The sequence below is a fragment of the Ptychodera flava genome, chromosome 2, assembly GCF_041260155.1.
Source record: "Ptychodera flava strain L36383 chromosome 2, AS_Pfla_20210202, whole genome shotgun sequence".
Classification (NCBI taxonomy): Eukaryota; Metazoa; Hemichordata; class Enteropneusta; family Ptychoderidae; genus Ptychodera; species Ptychodera flava.
In genome coordinates, this window is record NC_091929.1 from 2342643 (window position 1) to 2366876 (window position 24234).

General features: G+C 39.6%; 3 protein-coding genes across 3 annotated transcripts in view; all 3 read right to left on the reverse strand.

Annotated features, from left to right (window-relative positions):
• LOC139151373 (putative diacyglycerol O-acyltransferase MT1468) overlaps positions 1-24234 on the reverse strand; it is a 388693-nt gene that overhangs the window by 147706 nt on the left and 216753 nt on the right. The window lies entirely within an intron of this gene.
• LOC139123683 (uncharacterized) lies at positions 8414-9301 on the reverse strand. Its single transcript, XM_070689852.1, has one exon. It carries the CDS (start codon positions 9299-9301, stop codon positions 8414-8416), a length of 888 nt encoding a protein of 295 aa, XP_070545953.1.
• Positions 10328-11641, reverse strand: LOC139123689 (uncharacterized). Its single transcript, XM_070689863.1, has 2 exons — positions 11497-11641; positions 10328-11316 (listed from the first exon to the last, which is right to left on the reverse strand). Exons 1-2 carry the CDS (start codon positions 11639-11641, stop codon positions 10328-10330), a joined length of 1134 nt encoding a protein of 377 aa, XP_070545964.1.

Here is a 24234-nt window from a genome sequence, read left to right on the forward strand (position 1 = left end):
TAACATTTACTTGGATACCAGCCTTAACAAAAATACTGACTCATTACAGTATAAATATACACCGAGTGTGAGAAAAACAGTATTGGAGCTGTTACTTGTTACTCTATAGCATGTTTGTTACTCACAGTTGAACAGAAAGTCACATAGGACAGTGCAAAATTTAAACCATTAGAAGGAGCAATGAGACACTTCAAAGTGAACTAGTATTTTGGTTTACCTCCCTATGGAAAACGCTGCTGAAAGAACCACGTAGAAGACTGATTTCTTCAACCATCCTAGACATTTCCGTGTATTGAAGACCTGTGACCAAATTCTAATTTTGCCCCCTTTTCTTTGTCAGGGTGTGTGGTTTCATGGCAACGCCGGACTTAGGACAAGACTAATTGGTGTTATCAGAAGATGCGTTGCACAACTTATGGTAAAGTGCTTGTATGAATTGTATGAAAGGCTTGTACAAGAGGCTTGTATGAGTGACTTGTTACAATGGAGAAATGTGGAAAAATAAAATGTTACTTCTCAAAAAAGGGGGTTGTATGTGTCATTCTTCCATGGTATAACCACTGTCCGTCTTGTTTATTTGCACGGATAGGGTACATGTGTTAGAGGTTTCCTGACCCCAAAGGTAAGTGGTGTTCATGGTGAGCAATGGCCATATCATTTATACAGTAATTGGTGAGTACTTTCTAGTTATTTGTTAAACCACTAATCAGCAGGTGTGTAGTACTGATAGGGCCAAACCATTCTTAGTTAAAAGGGGTATGTGTTACTAATCTTGGCTTAACCATTAGTTTATAAGGCGGATATGGCATAAAATCATTTTACTTAACCACTGACAATATGTGTGTACTGATAGGGCTAAACTGTTTTAAAATGTTAGGACTAGTACTTCCCAGATATATACTAATAGGGCTGAACCATTCATAGATGTAAGGGGTGTTCAGTGTAATACCACATAAAGTATAGGTGTGTCAAGAATATTTTGCTAACCGTTAATCAGCAGGTGTGTAGTACTGATGGGGCCAAACCATTCTCAGTTAAAGGGGGAACAATTTCATTAGGCTTAATTACTTAAAATAGGAGTGTACCGATAGGGTTGAACCATTCTTAGTTTTAAGGGGAATATGGTATGAAATCTTTTGGCTTTAAATGCAGTGGTTGTCGAGCTGCACAGGCGCGACTTTTTTGTTGACAAACAAATTTATAAACCTATCTTCTCAACTTCATGAGATGGAAGCCATCCCTCACTATGTAAACCCCCTGGTATGACTTGAGATCATGCTACAGTAAAACATTAAGATTCTGGTAGGCTATGAACATTGAGACAATACACTCGGCACATGATGTTGCCGAGTTTACGGCACGCAGTCACGGTGAACAAAAGGGCTTTGTTCATGCGCATGTGCGGTCACGTTGGTTGTACACAAGGCTATCTACAGTACAGCAATATAACATCAGTTAAATGATTAAATTTGAATATATTTAGGCCAGCAATAAGCGCAATGCCTCACACTAAAGTTACACACAAGACCATGATGGACCAGCCAGAGCAGGACACGGGAGATGCTGTTGCATTGATGTTAGGACGGTCACCGCGTTGACGAACACGGATACAAGAAAATCCGGGCCCACAACGTACTGGCCGTGATCCACTGTTGATCACCATTGCAAACTTCTAGTAATACGTGTCAAGAAATGTAGTCACATGACAGAATAAAATAGACAAAACGAGCAGGTTTTTACGCGGTGTTTGACAGAAAATCACATGGCTATGCATTATCGAGAGATCCGGTGACAACAACGGTCATCACAATGACGTAGTGTAGACCTACCAGTGCTACGCAAACTTTGTTATTGTACCTCATGATTGCTGGGCAGGTCTGAATCCTCATTGAAATGAGATAAGCCACAAAAAGACCTATGAAAGGTCCTTTGCTTGACTGGATACCTGTACTCTGAATTTTCGTTTGCACCATACCAGGGGGGCAAACTTCGTAGTTGAGTCAAATTTTCGATAGCTGAGACGCGCACACTATATACCCGGTTCTCTTGACATTAAACAGGAACATGCGCTGCACGACAACCACTGCTTATTAACCACTTACAATATGTGTGTACTGATAGGTCCAATTTCCCATTTTAACATGTTAGGGGTACACTCAGAGTGTATACTAAAAGGCCTTAACCATTCGTAGATGTGTGTTCAGTGTAATACATAAAGTGTAGGTGTACAAGTATATTTTGCTTATCAACAGATACCGGTATAGGGCTAAACTATTCTTAGTAACAAGGGTGTATAGTGCCATTTGGTTATATAAAGTGTAGGAGTAGCAACATATTTTGCTAAACAGTAAATCAGCAGGTATGATATAGGGCTAAACCATCTTTAGTTTAAAAAGGGTGTAAATGCCATTTGGCTAAACCACTTAAAATAGGTGTGTACTAATAGGGTGAACCATTCTTATATGTAAGGGGCGTTCCCTGTAATATATAAAGTGTAGGTATACTAGTATATTTTGCTAATCAGCAGGTATGGCATAGGGCTAAACCATTCTTAGTTAAAAGGGGTGTACAATGCCATTTGGCTAAACCACTTAAAGTAGGTGTGTACTGATAGGGCTGAACCATTCTTGTATGTAAGGGATGATAGGTATAAAACATAGTGTGGGTATGGTAAAGGGCTAAACTATTCTTAGTTCCAAGGGGTGTACAATGCCATTTGGCTATATAATGTGTAGGTATACCAACATATTTTGCTAAACAGCAAATCAGCAGGTATGATATAGGGCTAAACTATTCTTAGTTAAAAGGGTTGTACGATGCCGTTTGGCTAAACCACTTAAAATAGGTGTGTACTGATAGGGCTAAACTATTAGATGTAAGGGGTGTTAAGTGTAATATATAAAGTGTAGGTGTACAAGTATATTTTGCTAATCAGCAGGTATAGTAAATGGCTAAACCATTCTTAGATAAAAGCGATATACAATGAGATTTGGCGAAAAACACGTAAAATAGTGAGTGCTTATGGGGCTGAACCATTTTTGTATGTAAGGGGTGATCAGTGCAATAAAGTGTAGGTGCACTAGTTTACTTTACTGATCAGCATGTTATGGTAAAGGGCTAAACCATTCTTAGTTTCAAGGGTTGTACAATGCCATTTGGCTAAACCACTTAAAAAAGGTGTGTACTGATAGGGCTGAACCATTCTTGTATGTAAGGGGTGATAGGTATAATACATAGTGCTGAAACATTCTTATTTAAAGGGGTGTACAATGTCACTTGGCTAAACCACTTAAAGTAGGTGTGTACTGATAGGGCTGAACCATTCTTGTATGTAAGGGATGATAGGTATAAAACATAGTGTGGGTATGGTAAAGGGCTAAACTATTCTTAGTTCCAAGGGATGTACAATGCCATTTATATGATATAGGGCTAAGCCATTCTTAATTAAAGGGGTTGTAAAATGCCATTTGGCTAAACCACTTAAAATAGGTGTGTACTAATGGGCTAAACTATTCTTAGATGTAAGGGGTGATTAGTGTAATACATTAAGTGTAGGTGGACTTGTAGTTTTTGCTAAACTGCTAATCAGCAATGTGGTATAGGGCTAAACCATGATAAGTTAAAAGGGTGTACAATGCCATTTTGCTGAACCACTTAAAATAGTGTGTACTGATAGGATGAACCATTCTTATATTTGAGGGGCATTCCTTGTAATACATAAAGTATAGGTATACTAGTATATTTTGCTAATCAGCAGTTATGGTGTTGGGCAAAACCATTCTTAATTAAAAGGCATCTACAATGCCATTTGGCTAAACCATTTAAAATAGGTGTGTACTGATAGGGCTTAAAGGCAGAGCCTCCCTTTAAAAGGGCGCCAACTTATGGCGGCGTTCATTGTGTAAGTGGACACCAAGCAGGTAACATTAGGGCACACGCTCCAGAAAATGCCACTTTTAGTTTTTTTCCGACCTCAAAAACGCAGACAGACTGCAAGCGGTCAGCACGAAGCTGCTGCCGATCGAACCCTGTGGTTATATTCATATTCTAACATGACTGGAAGGCGTTTTTTAAGGAAATTCAAGTGTGGTGCTGGGGAAGATATGACCGTTGGCAATTGAACCGACCGTCAAGCAAACTGTTATATAAGCTCTGTTTGCAGGATTAGCAAAAGGTGACAAAAGATTGAAATCAGTTTGTGTAATTAATGTTATAGAAATCAAACGTCGTACTTGCCATGTGTTTGACGGGGAGGAGAAACTCCACTAATGCGAGAACCAGGGATTGAAAAGTGCGGCTTTAACTATTAGATGTAAGGGGTATTCAGTGTAATACATAAAGTGTAGGTGTACTAGTAGCTTTTGCTGAACAGCTAAACTTATATTAGATATAAGAGGTGTTCAGTTTCATACATAAGATATAGGTGTTACTGGTCGTTTTTGCTCGATGACTTATCAGCAGGTATTGTATAGGGCTAAACCATGATTAGTTAAAAGGGGTGTACAATGCCATTTGGCTGAACCACTTAAAATAGGTGTGTACTAATAGGATGAACCATTCTTATATTTGAGGGGCATTCCTTGTAATACATAAAATATAGTATACTAGTATATTTTGATAATCAGCAGTTATGGTATAGGGCTAAACCATTCTTAATTAAAAGGCATATAGAATACGGCGGAACCATTCTTATATGTAAGAGGTGTTCAATGTACTACATAAAGTGTAGGTGAACTAGTATACTTTGCTAATCAGCAGCTATGGTATAGGGCTAAACTATCTCAGTTAAACGGGATATAATATGCGATTTGGCTTAACCATTTAAATTAGGTGTGTACTGATAGGGCTGACCAATTTTATATGTAAGGGGCGTTCTTTTTAATACATAAAGTGTAGGTGTACAAATATATTTTGCCAATCAGCAGATATGGTATAAGGGCCAAACCATTCTTAGTTAAAAGGGTGACCAATGCAATTTAGTTAAACCACTTTAAATAGGTGTATACTGATAGAGTGAATCATATGTAAGAGGTGTTCAGTGTAATATATAGTGTAGGTGTACCAGTATACTTTGCTCATCATCAGGTATGGTATTAGGCTAAACCATTCTCCGTTGAATAGAATATACAATGCGATTTGGCTAAACCACTTAAATTAGTTGTGAACTGATAGGGTTCAACCGTTCTTATATGGAAGGGTGTCCATTGTAATACATTAAGTGTAGGTGTACTAATATATTTTGCAAGTCAGCATGTATGTATAGGGCTAATCCTTTTTAACGTAAGGGGTGTCAATTGCATTTTTTGTAACAACTTAAAATAGGTGTATTCTTATAGGGATGAACCAATCTCAGATGTAAGTGGTGTTCAGTATAATATATAAAGTGTAGGTGTACCAATATAACGTGCTAGTCAGCGGGTATGATATAGGGCAAAACCATTCTTAGTTAAAAGGGGTGACAATGCTATTTGGTTACACCACTTAAATAGGTGTGTACTGATAGGGCTGAACTTGTGGGGTACATACTTGGGATAGGTTCGGTTAGAGAGAGACAGAATAGACCGGAGACAGCTTTGTATTGTGTCTTAGTATGACCAAGTTCAAATCTTAACCTTATTACTATCACAGGTCCATATATACAGTGTAGTATGAATAATCATTAGAATCAATAAAGACACGACTAACTAATGACACGCCCAATGCATAATCTACATAATTAGTAAAGGAAAGGGTGGGCGGAGCTACACCATACACGTTATTCCCAACATCCTCCCGCCAGCAAGATAAAGAGTTTCAAAATCTTACACAACTGAATTCAAAAATGCAAAAAACAACACGAAATAAATCTCAAGAGTAAAGTGTCTATGATAAGCGTAAGATTGGAAAGAATAATCTGAAAGATCGTTGGCGGTTGATGTCTAATCATGCTTGATAAGAAAATACGCCTGGTATGGATTAAATCACAATCTGCTTCTGTTTGTGGCGCGTGATACAAACTTCAAAGAGAACTCTAATGCAAATCCTTATATAAACTATACTTAATTAAATCCTTCTTACAGTACAGGTTCGTTATAAGCTTTAACAGAAAGAAACTACAAATAAGATGACGGAAATACTTTGTGTAAACGTTACATTAATCTCTAATTCAAAAAATAACTGTAAGTTACAATCTAACGGATGTTCATAGCGAACGTCATAATGAAATCACAACTGAAATAAGTTCAAAGTTACAAATATCACAAACTAAAGTAAAACTCTAAAACTACAAAGCAGTCACTGAAGATAGTGAATGCGAGTCTGAAACAAAAACTTACTAATACAGAATTGATGACATTTCCTTTAGTCGTTGACGGGCTTTCATAGCCGCTTCACGAACTGGTCGTGAACTAATCACGCTACTATTTGTAGTATGTGCACCTTTGTCAGTGTCGGCGCACGTTTCATTATTTTCAACTTCTGAATTAACTTCTAATGGATACAATTTTGTGATAGGTCTACTAGTTTTGCCGGTACGCGTTCTGATGTAAGCGGAACGCACTAAACCATCATTTCCTGTGTTAAGTTTTTCAACAATGGCAAGAGACCACCTTATCCGTGGGACAGATTTGTCTTCCACTAGAACAACATCACCCTCCCTTATCTGATTCTGATTGGCTCCCTTCCCTGAAAGTCGATCTCTTTCACGCAATGTGTTGAGGTAGTCTTGAGACCATCTTTTCCAGAAATGAGTGTGAATTTTGCCTAAATACTCTGTTCTCCTCTGGAGACGTTCTTGGCTACCAAATGTTGGGTCATTTAGCTCATCTTCATCGATTGAGTAATATGGCAAAGTTGTGATAAGACGACCATGCAACAAGTGTGAAGGGGTCAAGGGTGAAAGATCGTGGAATCGGTGGAAAGATAAGTCAGTGGACGATCGTTCAACGTAGCTTCAATTTCAGCAAGAACTGTCTGTAACTCATCGACTGATACGAACGATCGACCGAGAACTTTTTTGAGGGCAGTTTAGTCAAGCCGATAAGTCGTTCCCAAAAGCCACCAAACCACGGCGCACGTTTTGGAATGAAAGTCCATTCCACGCGACAGTTTGCAAAGCAGCTCCGTACTGGCACCGATTTCATCATGTTTTCTATTTCCGTCGCGGCTGATAGATATGTGGATCCGTTATCCGACATAATTTTGCGCGGCAGGGAGCGTCTGGCGGCGAACCCCTGAAGGCTCGTAAAAATGTCTCGCTACTGAGGTTTGCGACCAATTCTAAGTGTACGGCTCGAGTAACGGCACAAGTGAATAAACAAATGTACGCTTTTTGCTCAGACTTTCCTACTGAGACATACACTGCACCCGTAAAATCCACGCCAGTAACAGTAAAGGGTGGAGCATCAGTCAATCTACAACTTTGTAGGGGTGCGGGGATTGTTTTCTGTAGGATTTGCCGCACACTATTCGACAGACAACGCATCTTCTCAATATTGATTTTACAAACGGTCGAATTTGTGGAATCCAAATCTCTGCCGAATGTGTGTGATTGTTGTCTGTGATCCGGAGTGTTTTATTTGCCAATGAGCGGCGATCACTATCAATTTTGTGAAGTGATTTTCTCGGGGAAGGAGAAGCGGAAATTTAGTTTCCCAACTTAACGGCGCGTTGTGAAGCCTACCACCAACACGAACGAAGCCTTCTTTGTCAATAAACAAGCGAAGTTGGTGGGCTAATGGGCCAGCTGATTTCTGTTTATCGTTAAGCGCCTTAATTTCTGTGGAATAAGCGCGCTTTTGAGTATCACGGATCCATAAACTTTCAGCGGCGTTGATTTCTTGTGCGGTCAAGGGATCAAGTTTACGGTCCTTTTCCTCGCTCTTCAGATTGTTCACAAATCGTAGAACATAAGCACTTACGCGTAATAGTCTAGTCAAGGAGCTATAGTCGGTAGAATCTATGATTTCGGAGATACCGACATGAGTAGCAACAGGTTGTTCACGCGTACCTTTGCAAGCTTCTGCTGCGTTAATTTCATCGGTGACGTGTAACACGTGACTATCAAAGACTTCGCAAACTGGCCAATCTCCCAATTTTAGCCATTGTGGTCCATGCCACCATAGCGTGCTTTCAGCCAGTTGTGACGTCAGAATGCCGCGAGACAATAGATCGGCTGGATTATCAGTTGTAGGACAGTATTTGTACTCACCAATGAGTTCATTGGCCTTGATTTCAGTAATTCGATTGCTAACGAAACATGGCAACTTCTTATTGTTTTGCAACCAGTATAGGACGGCCTGACTATCAGACCACAAATAACACTTGTCAATACTAATTTGTTCGTTGAGACTGGAGTGAACAAATTTCAGAAGACGAGATCCTAGCAAAACTCCCATGAGTTCTGCGCGTGGGATTGTCAAAGGTTTGACTGGAGTCACTCTACTTTGGAAAGTACAAGGGCAGTTTCGCGCGTCTGCGGATTGCGTAAATAAACTGCTGCGCCGTAGGCCTTCTTGCTAGCGTCAGAAAACGCATGTAATTCAAATTTGCTTTCATTGGTATCTGAGTTGAATGGGTAACGTGGGATTTGTATTTCGGAAACTGTTTGTAATTCGTGGCATATCTTAACCCATTCGTTTCGAAGATCGCTCTGTAGCGGTTCGTCCCACTGAAGTTGTGCTTTCCACAATTTCTGGACGAAAATCTTAGCGTTGATATGTACGGGAGTAATGAAACCGAGAGGATCGTACAAACTTGCAGTTGCTCTAACAATTTCTCGTTTCGTAACAAGTGGTTCGCTTTCTGTTGCTTTGTCTAATTCTTTATCTGGGTAGCGAAGTAAATCTGAATCTGTATCCCAGCGTAAACCAAGTACATTTGCGATGCTATCTGAACACGGAATATTTGCCTTTGCAACAATTTCTTTCAACTCTGCGCAGTTAGTAGCCCACTCGCGAAGATTAAAGCCGCTTGATTTCATGAGATTAATTGCCTCGGTATGATAATCTATGAGTTTCTGTTCAGAGTCGCGTCCACTCAAAACATTATCAACATAGATATTTTTGCTTAGATCTACGGCAGTTTCAGATCCATCATTTTCTAAGTGAAACTTGACGGTTGCGTTCAAAATGAACGGCGAACATGCGGCACCAAACAACACGACTTTAAAGCGGTAAATACAAAATGGACTGTTTGGATCGTCAGGGTCCGATAACCACATGAATTTTGTGAAATCACGATCGGACTCCTCTAGGCCTACTTGTAAGAATGCCTTCTCAATATCTGCGGAAACGCCAAATTTGTGCATGTGGAAACGGAGCATAATCGAAGCAAGATCATTTAGTAGCGATGGCCTGTGTCTAAGCAGTCGTTTAAACTGGGGTTGTTTCCGACCTTGCAGCTACAGTCGTAGACTATTCTGATAGGCGTTGTATCGGAATTTTTCTTCACGGATGATGAGGTAAATAATGGCCTGAACTTACATCATCATTAGTAACTATCTCTATGAAACCGCGTTCCAACTGATTTGTGATTAGTTTGTCGTACACTTGTCTAATCTCCGTGTTAATCTTTGTACCATCGCACGGGTTCGTTTTTCGCAAACATTTCTATTTGTCGGCAATGCGGGGTGGTCTTGGCGCCAGGGAAGTTTAGCAACGTATCGGTTGTGTTCAGAGCGGAGTTTGTTTTTGGTATAACTGTCATAAGTAACTTCCTGTTGACTAACATGGTCGTCAGTAATGCCAATACTCTCAACATTCCAGAAGTTTTGAAGCAAGCTATTTTCCCCAGAAGTATGTGTGGCAACATGCATCACAGTAGAGGTGGGGAGGGAACTGGAATTTGGATGTGACAAGGGCCCAGACAACAAATAACCCAATTTAGAAGACACAGCAGTGGGTCCCTGTCCACGGATAACGTGATCACCAACAAATGAATAATAGAAATCTGCTCCTACCAAAATTGAAACTTCGAAATCATACGCATCAGATACAGGGTGTGCTAATTCCAACTCTCGCAATATGATAATCTGACAATACTAGCACTAGACTTCAAATGGTTCTAAGTGGTGTAGTTATCTGAGGTACAATTAAAGCACGTATATTAACATTACAACCATTAGGTATAATTACCGTAATTTCTGCAATCTTCATTGATCGTAAACCAGTGGATTTCGCTCCAAGTGTGGAGACGTTTATGAGTTCAGAGTCACAGTTATTAAAGTCTATACCGATTGCTCTGGCGGTACGTTCAGTGATGAAACTTCTCTGCGATCTGTCGTCGAAGAGCAGCGTTGCCGATTCAGACATCGTTGATCCTCTAGCCTTGATGTCTGCGATGGCGGTCTTCAGTAGCACGATGAATTTCGGCTGACATCGGACGATACCAAGGTACGAACGTCATCCCTCGTTGCGGCTGGGTGTTTTGGTGTCTCTCCGGTGCATATTGCTGTGTGGTGTTTGCGCTTGCAGACCTGACACTTGAATTTCGATTTGCAGTCTGAAACACGATGAGTACCACTAAGGCAGTTGAAGCACAGTTTGTCTCGTTTGACGATTTCTAGTCGTCTTGTCTTGTCGGTGACAACCGTGCAATCTGTAGGTTTATGCCCTGTCTTCTTACAAAACGCACAGTGCTGTGGTTTCGGTGCTTTCTGACGAGTTGTTGTCAGAAAGGCGGCGGTAGCAGGTGGTTGATCGGTAAGATCGAGTTCAAAGTCAATAGTAGTCTCACCTGCTCTGTCGGCTTCTATTTCTCGTTGAATTGATTCTCTTAGACTTGTTAATGTCCAAGCGTCATCTCCCTTGTCTCTGGAGATCTGTTTTCGGACGTTCGCAGGCAGTTTCTCTAGGATTATCGGAATCAGCAGATCTCCGAAAGTGTCATCTGATTTGCCGAGTGCGTTCAGTCCGCGAATGTAGCCTTCCATATTGTCGTGAAATGTTACTAAACTGTTCAGAGTTCCGGTTGGCTTCTCGAGTTGCCATAACGCCTTCATGTAAGCGTTGATTATAGTCTGAGGTTTACCATACCTTTTCGTGAGTACGTCGACTGCTTGTAGGTAGTGGTCGTTCGTCAGTGGTAACCTTTGGATGGCTCGTTCTGCTTCGTCACGGAGATGTGCCCGCAAATATTGGAATTTTTGGACACCACTTAAACTTGTATCGTTGTGAACGGCAGCATCAAATCCATCCTTGAAACTTTGCCAGGTGAGAATGTCACCACTGAAAGGAGTCAGCGTCAGCTTCGGCAAGTTGACTTTCCTTGTCGTTTGTTGACTGGAATCTGGGGGTTGACTTACGTGAGTGCTCTCTGGTGTGGGACTGCTGGTGTTGGCTGGGGTTGAAGGATTTGCTAGGCGTTGTAGAAATCCCTCGAATCTCACCACGTCCTCGTTGACTTTAATCACGTAGTCGTCTGCTTCTTCGAATTCTCTGTTGTAATCGTCGTCATTTTCGATCTCGTTGAGGATTTATTCATCTAAGGCTTTGATCTCCTTGATTTTCGTCGCCATACTCGCGATGGTAGCTTTCAGCACATCGATCTTGCTGGGTTGTAGTGGAGTATTGGAGGTGACGGTTTCTTCAGCCTTTTTGGTAAGTTTGGTCATCTGCGAGCGGTGGCCCCTTCTGCAACGTTTGTCTCTATCTGCGTTGGACATCTTCGTATCCTGGTCTCGGCACCAACAAATGTGGGGTACACACTTGGGGATAGGTTCGGTTAGAGAGAGACAGAATAGGCCGGAGACAGCTTTGTATTGTGTCTTAGTATGACCAAGTTCAAATCTTAACCTTTATTACTATCACAGGTCCATATATACAGTGTAGTATGAATAATCATTAGAATCAATGAATGACACGACTAACTAATGACACGCCCAATGCATAATCTACATAATTAGTAAAGGAAAGGGTGGGCGGAGCTACACCATACACGTGATTCCCAACAGAACTATTCTTAGATGTTAGGGGTGTTCAGTTCAATAATTAAAGTGTAGGTGTACTAGTATATTTTGCCAATCATCAGGTATTTTATAGGGCTAAACCATTCTTAGTAAAAGGGTTTTACAATGGCTTTTTTAAACAACTTAAAATAGGCATATTCAGATAGGGCTAAACCATTCTTGATGTAAGGGATGGTCAGTGTAATACATAAAGTGTAGGTGTATCTAGCATATTTTGCTAATCAGCAGGTAGGTGGTATAGGGCCAAACCATTCTTAGTTAAAAGGGGGTGTACAATGTCATTAAGCTAAACCACTTAAAATAGGTGTGTACTGATAGGGTGAACCATATGTAAGCAGTGATCAGTGTAAGTCAGTCAAGGTGAACTGGTGTATTTTGCAAATCGGTAGGTTTGGTATAGGGCCAAACCATTCTTAGTTAAAAGGGGTAAACAATAAACCACTTAAAATAGGTGTGTACTGATAGGGCTAAACTATTAGATGTAAGGGGTGTTAAGTGTAATATATAAAGTGTAGGTGTACAAGTATATTTTGCTAATCAGCAGGTATAGTAAATGGCTAAACCATTCTTAGATAAAAGCGATATACAATGAGATTTTGCTAAACCACTTAAAATAGGCGTATACTGATAGGGCTGAACCATTCTTAGATGTTAAGGATGTTCAGTGTAATACATAAAGTGTAGGTGTACCAGTAGAATATGCATGTCGGAAGGTATGGTATAGGGCCAAACCATTCTTAGTTAAAAGGGGTGTACAATGTCATTAAGCTAAACCACTTAAATAATTGTGTACTGATAGGCCTTAACTACACTCAGATGCAATGGGTAGACACCAGATGTATGTTCATGGGGCCGATCCATTCTTAGATGTAAGGGATGTTAAGTGTACTACATTAACTGTAGGTGTACTTGCATCTTTTGCTAATCAGCAGGTTTGGTATAGGGCTAAACCATTCTTTAAAGGGGTGTACAATGCCATTTGGCTAAACCACTCAAAATGGGTGTGTACTGATAGGGTGAACCATATGTAAATTGTGTTCAGTGTAATACATATTTAGGTGTACTAGTATATTTTGCTAATCAGCAGATAAGGTATAGGGCTAAACCATTCTTAGTTAAAAGGGGTGCACAATGCAATTTGGCTAAACTACTTAAAATTGATGTGTAATGATAGGGCTGAACCATTCTTAGATGTAAGGGTTCGGTTTAATTCATAAAGTGTTTGTATACTAGTATACTTTGCTAATCAGCAGGCATGGTATAGGGCTAAACCATTCTTAGTTAAAGGGGCGTACAATGCCATTTTGCCAAACCACTTTAAATAGGTGTGTAATGATAGGGATGGTTAGTGTAATACTACATAAAGTGCATGTGTCTCTAGTAGTTTGTTAATCAGGAGTTTAGTACTGATAGGGCCAAACATTTTTTTGTTAAAAGTGGTGTATGATACCATTTGGCTTAACGAATTAATAGGGTGTTATAGTTGATAGGGCTGAAAAATCCTTAGCTATAGAGGGGACATGGTGTGAAATCCCTGCTTAGCCACTTATAATATGAGTGCACTGATAGGTTAAACCATTTGAGATACACTGGTACACACCAGATGTATGTTAACCCTTTGAACCCGGCTCAGACAGAAATGTCCGATGACGTCATAGAGTACCACGGGGCCAGGGTGCAAAGGGTTAATAGGGCTGAACCATTTTTAGATGCAAGGGGTGTTCAGTGTAATACATAAAGTTAGATGTACTGGTAGTTTTTGCTTTACAAATAATCAGCACTTATGATATAGGGCTAAACGATTCTTGCTTAAAAGGGTGTACAATGCCCTTTGGCTAAACCACTTAAACTATGTGTGTATTTATAGGGTTGACCAATTCTTATTTTAAGCGTTGTTAGTATAGTACATAGTAAAGGTGTACTAGTATATTTGCTAATCAGAAGGTATGATACAGGGCTAAACCATTCTTAGTTAAAAGGGGTGTAGAATGCCATTAGGCTAAACCACTTAAAATAGGTGTGTACTGATAAGGCTGAAGCATTCTTATATGTAAGGGATTGCTAGTGTAATACTACATAAAGTGTAGGTTTGTTTAGTAATTTGCTAAATGGCTAATTATCATGTGTTTAGTACTGATAGGGCCAAACCATTCTTAGTTAAAAGGGGTGTATGATAGCGTTTGGCTTAACCACTTAATAGGAGTGTAGTAGTTGATAGGGCTGAACAAATTTAGATGTGAAGTATTCATATGATCAAACTATTCTTAGATAGCGATGTACAATATCATATTGCTTAAATCACTTGGAATGTGCTTATACTTATAAGGTTTAAGCATTCTTAGATGTAAGAGGTGTCCAGTGTACTACATAAATTGTAGCTGTGTCTAGTATATTTTGCTAAACCGCTAATCAGCAGGTGTGTAGTACTGCTAGGGCCAAACCATTCTCAGTTAAAAGGGGGTGAACGATTCCATTAGGCTTAACCACTTAAAATAGGAGGATACTGATAAGGCTGAACCATTTTTAGTTAAAAGGGGGAGGGTATAAAATCTTTTGGTTTAAAGTGCCGTGGTTGTTGCGCTACACAAGTGTGATTTTTTATTGATAGATAAAAAATTGGTTGTACACAATGCTATCTTCAGTACAGCATAAAACATCGGTTAAATGATTACAATTGTACATATTTGGGCCCACAAAAAGACCTACGAAAGGTCCTGCGCTTGACTGGATACCTGTACTCGGTATTTTCGATTGCACTACACCGGGGGGTGTTAAAAACTTCGTAGTTGAGTCAAATTCTCCATAGTTGAGTGGGGCACGTTATGTACCCGGTTCTCTTGATACTGAACACAAACTTGCACAGCGTGATGACCACTGCATGTTAACCACTTATAATATGTGTATACTGATAGGGCCAATTTCCCATTTTAAGATGTTAGGGGTACGCACACGATGAATACTAAAAGGGCTGAACTATTTGTAGATGTAAGGGTTGTTCAGTGTAATACATAAAGTGTTGGTGTATCTCGTAAATATTGCTAAACATCTCATCAGCAGGTATGGTATAGGGCTAAACCATTCTTATTTAAAAGGGTGTACAATGCCGTTTGGCTAAACCACTTAAAATGGGTGTGTACTGATAGGGCTGAACCATTTTAGTTGTTAGGGGTACATACCAGATGTATGCTAATAGGACTGAACCATTCTTAGATGTGAGGGGTGTTCAGTGTAATACAACATAAAAAAATTGGTAGCATTAGACGCTAGCTGTAACAGTAATATTCGATATAAACTTTTGGGTATTGGGTAAGTTTTTGTCGTATTTCATGAAAACTGTACAGAATATTGCATATTACAAGATGTCATGTTAATTGTACCTAACAATCAAGGTTACATTCTCAAACAAGCTCAGCAGACGACTTATAGGAAGACTGATTTACAAAAAACGCATGCGAGTCAGGAATACTGAGATTTTGCGGTACCCTTCAAAATATGACTGTTACAGCTACAGAATTCCAATATTTCTTCCGTAAAAATTCCATTCGTATTCTAGGGACACCAAGGTTTCTGAATAATACAGGTTTGTTACCCTGAGGGTGTACGTAGACCCCCTCTAGCTCACGGCCTAAGTAGACTAACATTGAAGTAAGAATCCCATTATTTGGCACATCGGAGACATTGAGTTCTAGACGTCCTGTTAAGCGAAAGCAGAATTCTAAACTTCCAGGCTGTTAGGTTAAAGCGGGATTCTAAACTTCCAGGCTGTTAGGTTAAAGCGGAATAAATGATCGAACTAGTTTTGTTCTGTCCCACTTCGAAACAGTATCTCTGTACTATGGAAGAGGGGATTGTGACGTTCTATATTTAATTTAAATGGTAAGGCAAAGTCACAGTGAAGTGACTTCACAGGAAGCATAATGTCTTTCTTAACGTTCGATTATCACTGACGAGTCAATGTAACCTGGCATAAGGTAGAAATGTTGAAGGACCTTGTAATTTACAATAGTTTGTCTGATTTCAAATTAGGTTATGAAAGGACATAACATATGTCACAATACCTGTACCTGTAGACTTTTATACGGTTCAAAGCTTCATTTCAAATACATCGTCATCAGTGCAACATTTGTCTTTTCAGTTCATTCATAATGCCAATCAGCTGTACATTTCTCTTTATTTTATTTTATTTTATTTTTTTACCGGTGGACTATATTTTCAATGCTACGTCGATTTCAATGCCCCTGAATGGACAATAATAATATCACATTTCTGTTTATACTTTGCCTGCTTGAAGTTTGACACATACGGTTGACACAAGGTTTCAAGCCACAATAGCTGCAAATGTGGAATAAATCGATCTCAAAATATCATCAGATTTCCGAGTTTTCTTTAAATAAGACCCATTAAAGACTGAAAACGTATATAACACTGTCATACGTGTCAAAAGTGGTATGCAACTGTTCAAATTATGATCATCCCGTGCCACAAGGTGTTGGTTAATTTCTGACATCATTGCCGACTCTTCCAGAGAGTTTGTCATTAAATATGCAAACGTGTGTAATGATGGAGTAAAAAGTGTTCATACAGTATGTGTAGCCAAAGTGTTTAAAGTTGATGTATTGAACCAGTTGCATACAGTATGGCAGCATTGGAAGCTGCGGCGGCGAAATTACTGTAGTTACCGTTTTATAAGTTAGAAGCCTTGAACCAATGGCAACTAATGTTTAAGAGACGGCTATCAACGAAAGTACATTATTCATTTCTCCGAGTGTCGTTTACCGTAAAATAGTATTTGTTGGTGTCCTTTGTGAAAAATAACAACAGTAAAATGCAATTTTCGAAATACATTCTTCTCACATTTGTGACAGATTCTAGAAGTGCAGAAACAGAAAAGGTTGACGACACGACAATGCGGCTACAAATAACTACTGCGACGTTTCTGATGTGCAACGGCTTTGAAGGTTATAGCTGATTGGTGGATTGTAATAATTCTCAAAAACGTAATCTGTAGCTATTGTGTAGCTGATTAGTCTTTTGAAATGATTCATTTATGTCAGCAGATCAGCAAGTTACAAGCCTCCGAGCTATATATTACAAATTACCCATAAAAGCAAGTGTATAACTTAAAAATAAAAGTAGAGCTTAAATTCACTGATTAAACAAACATTACTACAATATCCTATTCTCCCAAAATTAGTTCAGATCGAGTCATTTCGGGCCGAACATTTCTGCAATTAACGGTCTGACAGATATTGGTGTACAAAGAACACTTCATTCTGAATTGTGAAATGATGAAATTTGCACATTTAGTTGTGGAGGCCTTTTCTCCTTATTTTATTTCTAATTTAAATATACTGATTGTGTTTGAAGGGCGCGCGTGTTCCAACAGGGAAGAACGCGAATCGCAGGGTCTCTGCCAGACTAGGCAGAGCTCTGCGTCCTGCCCGCCCACTCAAACCATACACTCAAGTCGTACCACCGACAAGAAGACACGTTTTGAGCCACGCCTCTCCCCGCGGCGACGCATCGTGTCATCTGGGCTCTGCCAGCACACTGCAACAGTACGCTGTAGTCCCAGCCCCGACTAAGGGAGCGTTCAGTTATTATGGCCGGGGGTGGGCCGACAAAATCCAGGGGGGGGGGTGTCACCTCAAATTTGAAAACTGCAAAGGGGGGGGGTCATGTATTTTTCAAACAGCTCAGGGGGGGGGGTCACTTAATTTTCATAAGTATCCGTCCCGTCAAAAAGTAGTTTCAGTGTTCAGAAATATTCTGGGAGATAAAAATGATTCGTTGCATGATTTCATTCTCTGAAGTTATTCACCTGTAAATCTGAACAAAAGTATAATTATCTGTCACATGAACATCTTGACTTGACAACTCTGAGGCTTGTCTTATTGTAAATCAAGCTCACTGAACTGAGGGCGATGAACAATTCCTATTACTTACATATTAGAGATATAGCAAGTTTTGTCAGGGAAATTATTTAACAGTTATCTGTACTGAGACTACTAGTACCATGAAAAGTTAAATAATACTTTTAGGTGAAATTCCAATATCATAATTGTTGTCCACATCTGAACTTTTAAATATCCTATTTGAATCAAGTACATTTGTATCAATTATCAAACACCTATAAAAGCACAAATTAATTTAGTTTAGCATTAAAAAAAATATTCTTAGTTTTCTCATAGACTCCAATGTATAGTGAATCAACATTTCGGTGAAATTCCAAAATCCAATTTCTTGCACACATATCAACCTTTAACCATCCTAGGCTAACTAAGTACTTTAAAATGAATTATCAAATGTCTATAAATACACAGATTTTGATTGTTTTGTATTGGAAAAAAATATTCATATTTTCCTCATAGACTCCCATGTACAGTGAATCTACATTTTGGTATAATTCCAAAATCCAATTTCTGGCGAACACATCCATTTGTTACCACCCTAATCTAATCAAGTACATTGATATCAATAACCGAGAGTACATAAATACATGGGTTTACCTATTTTTGTATTGGAAAAAAATTATTCATACTTTCCTCATAGACTCCCATGTATAGTGGATGAACATTTTCAGTAAAATTCCATAATCAGATTTCTTGTACACATAATATGCACCTTTAACCATCATATTCTAATCAAGTACAATTATGTTAATTATTGAACGTCTGTATATGCACAAGTATACCAAGTTTTTCATCGGAAAAAAATTATTCACAATTTTATCATTGACTCCCATGTATAGTGGATGAACATTTTTGGTGAAATTCTAAGGTCAAACTTTTTGTCCACATGCCAATTGTAACAACCCTATTTCATTTAAGTACATTTATGTAAATTATCAAATATCTATAAATTCATAGTTTTGCATTGGGAAAGTATTACATAGATTCCTCATACATGTATGAGAAAATATATGTATACCATGTATAGTGAATCAACATTATCAACAGCTGATTTTTAATTAACTCCAAATATCAAAATATGTACACACACGCTTGCGCAAAAATATTGCGATCCACCAGTAATTTCTGTCAAACCCCTTTGAGGGGTAATTTCAAAATTATAGCAAGTCAGAATGGGAAATCTGAGCATTAACACCTTTTGAGTTTGTAAGGAAGGTCATTTGAAAAAATCTAAGCTCTTTTTTTGGGGGGGGGATTCTATTGCTCCATACCCCTGAGGTGTTTGTGTGTGCAGCTAATTTACTCAAGCAATGTGCGGGGGGTCATGAAATTTTTGTCATCTTGAAAGGGGGGTCATCAATTTTTTGGTACAATGGTAGGGGGGGTTCATTTATTATGACTGATGCGCAGGAAGAATTTGCCGGCCATAATAACTGAACGCTCCCTAAAGGACAAGTAATGAGTTATGGCCCTCCCCGATGCCGCCGTCCATGGTACCGTTGCGCGGCCGGAGCTCACTCATCTCTCCTGCCGAGCCCACGACGAAAGTCGCTCTCACGGCCAGCCCCGGCCTTTGCCACCTCTTCGAGGTTTCGTGTCGGACTTTTATTGATTTCGATGGCAGTGTTGCCAGTAACATGCACTTAAAGTTAGGTCGTGCTAAAGCGTCGCAAAGGACGAGAAATCTACTTGCGACTTCAACGCGGCGCCGGTCTCCGCCGACAAACACATACAGGCAACATCGGTCACTATTTTTCAGGGGTCCGACATGGCCGCCTACCGCTGGCGCTCGGCTTTGCCTGGCTTCAGCGTCGAGCTTTCTGCCTCGGACTTTTATTGATTTCCATGGCAGATATGCCGGCAACAAGCTCTAAAAGTTTGGAGGTGGTAGCGTGTGTCAAAGAACGAGAAATCTACTTGCGACTTCAACGCGGCGGCCGTTCCCGCCCACAAACGCATAGCAACATCGGTCACTATTTTTCAAGGGTCCGACGGTATGCTGGCGTTCGGTCTAGCCTTGCTTCAACATCGAGCTTTCTGCGTCGGACTTTTATCGATTTCCATGGCAGTTATGCAGGCAACATGCTCTGAAAGTTTAGAAGTGGTAGCGTGTGGCAAAGAACGAGAAATCTACTTGCGACTTCAACGCGGCGACGGTCCCTGCCAACAAACACAGGCAACATCGGTCACTTATTTTCAAGGATACGACATGGCCGCCTACCGCTGGCGTTCGGCTTTAATAGCCTGGCTTCAGCGTCGAGCTTTCTGCGTCAGCCTCTTAATGATTTCCAAAGCAATCATTCGGACAACATGCTCTGAAAGTTTGGAAGTCCTAGCGTGTCGGCAAGGTTGGAAAATCTACTTGGACGCCTGCCTGTACCCCCGCCTGTGGGTGGCGCCTATCGACACGATCATCGTGTGAATAGACCAAAAAAATGCTTACCGACACGATGATCGTGTGGATAACGTGGTTTTTCTTACCTATCCACACGATGGTCGTGTCAATAAGCGTGTCTTTTTTACTTATTCACACGATGATCGTGTCTATAAGACGCATTTTCCGCTTATTTGCACGATGATCGTGCAAATAAACAGTTTTCTTACTTATTTGCACGATGATCGTGTCTATAAGACGCATTTTCCGCTTATTTGCACGATGATCGTGCAAATACGCAGTTTTTCTTACTTATTTGCACGATGATCGTGTCTATTAGACGCATTTTCCGCTTATTTACACGATGATCGTGCAAATAAGCGGAAAATGCTTCTTAAAGACACGATCATCGTTTTAATAAAGAACAACACATACTGACACGATTATCCTGTAGATAAGAAAAACAAACGGATAATCCACACGATGATCGTGTCTATAAGAAGCATTTTCCGCTTATTTGCACGATCATCGTGCAAATAAGCGGTTTTTCTTACTTATTTGCACGATCATCGTGCAAATAAGCGGTTTTTCTTACTTATTTGCACGATCATCGTGCAAATAAGCGGTTTTTCTTACTTATTTGCACGATCATCGTGTCTATAAGAAGCATTTTCTGCTTATCTGCACGATGATCGTGTCTATAACAAGCATTTTCCGCTTATTTGCACGATCATCGTGTCTATAAGAAGCATTTTCTGCTTACTTGCACGATGATCGTGTCTATAACAAGCATTTTCCGCTTATTTGCACGATCATCAAAACATCAAACCAAACACAGCAAATAACCGTAATGTTAGTGCCTCATCGGGCAAGCAAATGTATTTTGACAATCTGTATCGGCGGAAATGTCGTCCCTATAGCCAAAGGCACGGTGCTTTGTAATTTTAAAGTTGTGAATCTCCATCAAAGGCCATCATGGGTTTCCTTTCTTACTAATATAGGTATGAAGATTGAGTTTATGAAATGTCATGGGTTTGCGTCATTAAAATGAAATAAATATGCTGCCCTATTAATGTATTCCTTATGGCTGTTGATATATGATAGAAGTTGCGACTGGGTAATTCTTTGCCAAACAAGTCATCGGTTGTAACAAAAATTTATACATAAGCTTAAATAGTTATCATTTTATTTTATTTACGCACTATCTAAGAAGGGTAATTTGATTAACAAACTAATTTTCATCAGAGTCCTAAAAGTATGCATCATCAATAGCAAATCGTCTGAGCAAAATGTCCAGTACTTACAAGAAGAAGGCAAAAAACATAGAGAACATATGTTTCTTAAAAAAGATATGGAAGTTTGCGGTCTGGTCATGGAGTTCGGAAGGTTTACTAGGGTGACGATGTCCGCGACTCAATGGCGACTCTGTCCCTACAGCCTGCAACCCCCTAAAATACACATAAATAATCTAAAATGCAAAATAAATACGCATGACATTTCAAACTTGACGGCCACCTTTTGTCTTGGAAATGTCGCAAACGAGTAATGGTGAGTTCCTAATAAGCTTATCGGCTGTGTCATGGCTGTGTGTACTAGTATGGCGCTTTGCTTGCGGGGTTTGTTAGTTTGACTCAAATTATTGGCAGTGGGTCGGCGGAGATTGTCAAATGCGATGAATTTGGCGAGAAAAGGAGAAAAAATCTGAAAGGATTTTAAGAGAGAGGAGAGGAAAATTACAAAGTAACTGACAGAAAATAAAAAAGGGAGAAAAGATCTAGAAGTAGCGTCCGAGACTCGAACACACATTAAGGAGAGAGGCTTCCCTATAAAAGGAGCTCGGCGTTCATCATGCGCCACCGAGCGACCGATGTTCATGAGGTGGAATTAAGCAATATATATAAAAGAAATATTGTTGTCTCTTTCAAGCTGCGATTTTGTTTGTTATGTTCTAATATTCAATTTTTGGCAGTTTGAGCCTCGAAAACGTGACATATTGAGATTGCGAACACCAGGATTTCATTGGTGGTTTACAGACGATTGGATTTCAGCAAGCGATGCATGACAGTCAATTGAACATGTGGTCCGCCTATGGAGAACGCACTTTTTTCAAACGAGGAATAAACTTTATTTCAACTCGAAAGCCGTACATTTGAGACCACTTCATAAAGCAAAATGTTGACATAAGTGTACAATTTACATTTAATCGCAAGTTTTCATGATAAAACGAGTATGATGGTGAGTTCCATACATCGGCTGAGTGCTGCGTAGTATGGTGCGCCTAGCTTTGCGGGGGTGTTAGCAGTGGATCGGCGGAGATTGTCAAATGCAATGAATTTAGCGAGAAAAAGAGAAAAAATGGGAAAAGAGAGTAAAAGAGAGATAAGGGAAAATTACAAAGAAACTGACAGGAAATAAAAAGGGGGGGGGGGGAACTAGGGGTAGCGCCCGGGATTCGAACGTGCAATGTCTGGAGCGAGGATACCTCGGTCAATGAGAGTGCTGGACATTGAGCATATGCCACTTGATTATCGATGTCCAGGGAGGAGAAAATAAACATCATAGTAATAAATAAAAGAAGTATTGTTGTGTCTTTCAAGCTGCGATTTTGTTTGTTATGCTCTCTAATTCAATTTTTGGCAGTTTGAGCCTCAAAAACGTGAAATATTGAGATCGCGAACAAGATTTTATGGGTGGTTTATTATAAAACGGGCGAGTGGATTTTAGCAAGCGATGTCAGCAATATTGTCAATTGAACATGTGGGCCTAAAGGCTAAATTACGGAGAACACACTTTTTGTCACACGAGGAAACTTTATTTTAACTCGAAAGCCGTACATTTGAGACCACTTGATAAGGCTTCGTTCACAAATAACGATTAGGGGGGGGGGCTTGAGGAATCTCGATTGAAATCTTATTTTTTTTCAGATCCCCCCTAAGTACCCTAAAAAATTTTCAAATGCCCCCCTCTATATGGTCAAAATTTTTCAAGTACCCCCCCCCCCAACTATCACAGGCCCGCATATTTGTAAAGGATGTGAGCGCAGAAAAAATAACATGTATTGCGCCGTTCTGCTCACAGGTGTTCAACACTACCTGTATTAGCACTTTGTATAGTCATATTCCAAAGGCAAGTTCTTTAAATGCATCAGTGAATTTTTTAGATTTATTGGTCTAAAAGCCAACTTGAGTTAATCAAACTCTGGCCAGGTCAATTGCTCCTGTTGAAGAGCACACAAAATGCAATCATGAGAGAGTAGGAAAATTGTGAATTCTGGCTAATTACCGTATTGCACAGTGACCTACCAAAAAATTGTTTCAAAACTACAAGACCTATATGAATTAGATGCTACTCAAAATTGACAATACCGGAAGATTAAAATATTCCATCAAATCAATATTTAATCTCTGAAATTTTGGGTATGATAATTGCAAATTTGGTTAAAAAATACATAATTCCATTTGGTCACATATTTTTTCTTTTAGTCTTTACTATTCAAAGTTTTACTTCTGTATCATTTTATAATAAGAGTGTGAAAATTTAGAAAATCAAGCATGGTGACCCCATCTTTTTCTTTAATATTTGATTATTCTCATATGCCAGAATTCAAACATTTCTATGTTTTCTTCCATGTGTTGCTCTCTGGCCTGATCTTGTGTACAAGTGAGTTTCACTGTCATGAGTGTCATTTGACCAAAACTCTTCTTCAACTACCATGTACATCAGAGTCAGAGCTGTCTCTGTCACTGTTCAGGTATGCAGTGACAGTGACACTGCAGTAGCAGGGTAGTATCTGATAGTGACACTACCCGTAGGCAGTAGCTGTATTAACTTTGATAATGTTGGCAATATTTTTGTTCAGTTTTACAACTGCGTTCTTGTTCTACTCCCTACAGCATGTTGAATTGTCCAGTATTCAGCTCGCTATCACAGCCTATGTATGTGTACCATGCATTTGTATCACTGACAACTGACTGTCAGTCTGGAATCCAATTAAATTATCACCA

Coding starts and splice junctions, on each gene's coding strand:
- LOC139123683 (XM_070689852.1), bottom strand. CDS start 9,301: ATGCTCCGTTTCCACATGCACAAATTTGGCGTTTCCGCAGATATTGAG.
- LOC139123689 (XM_070689863.1), bottom strand. CDS start 11,641: ATGTCCAACGCAGATAGAGACAAACGTTGCAGAAGGGGCCACCGCTCG. Junction 11,317..11,496: donor GCTGAAAGCTACCATCGCGA/GTATGGCGACGA, acceptor CTTCAACCCCAG/CCAACACCAGCAGTCCCACA.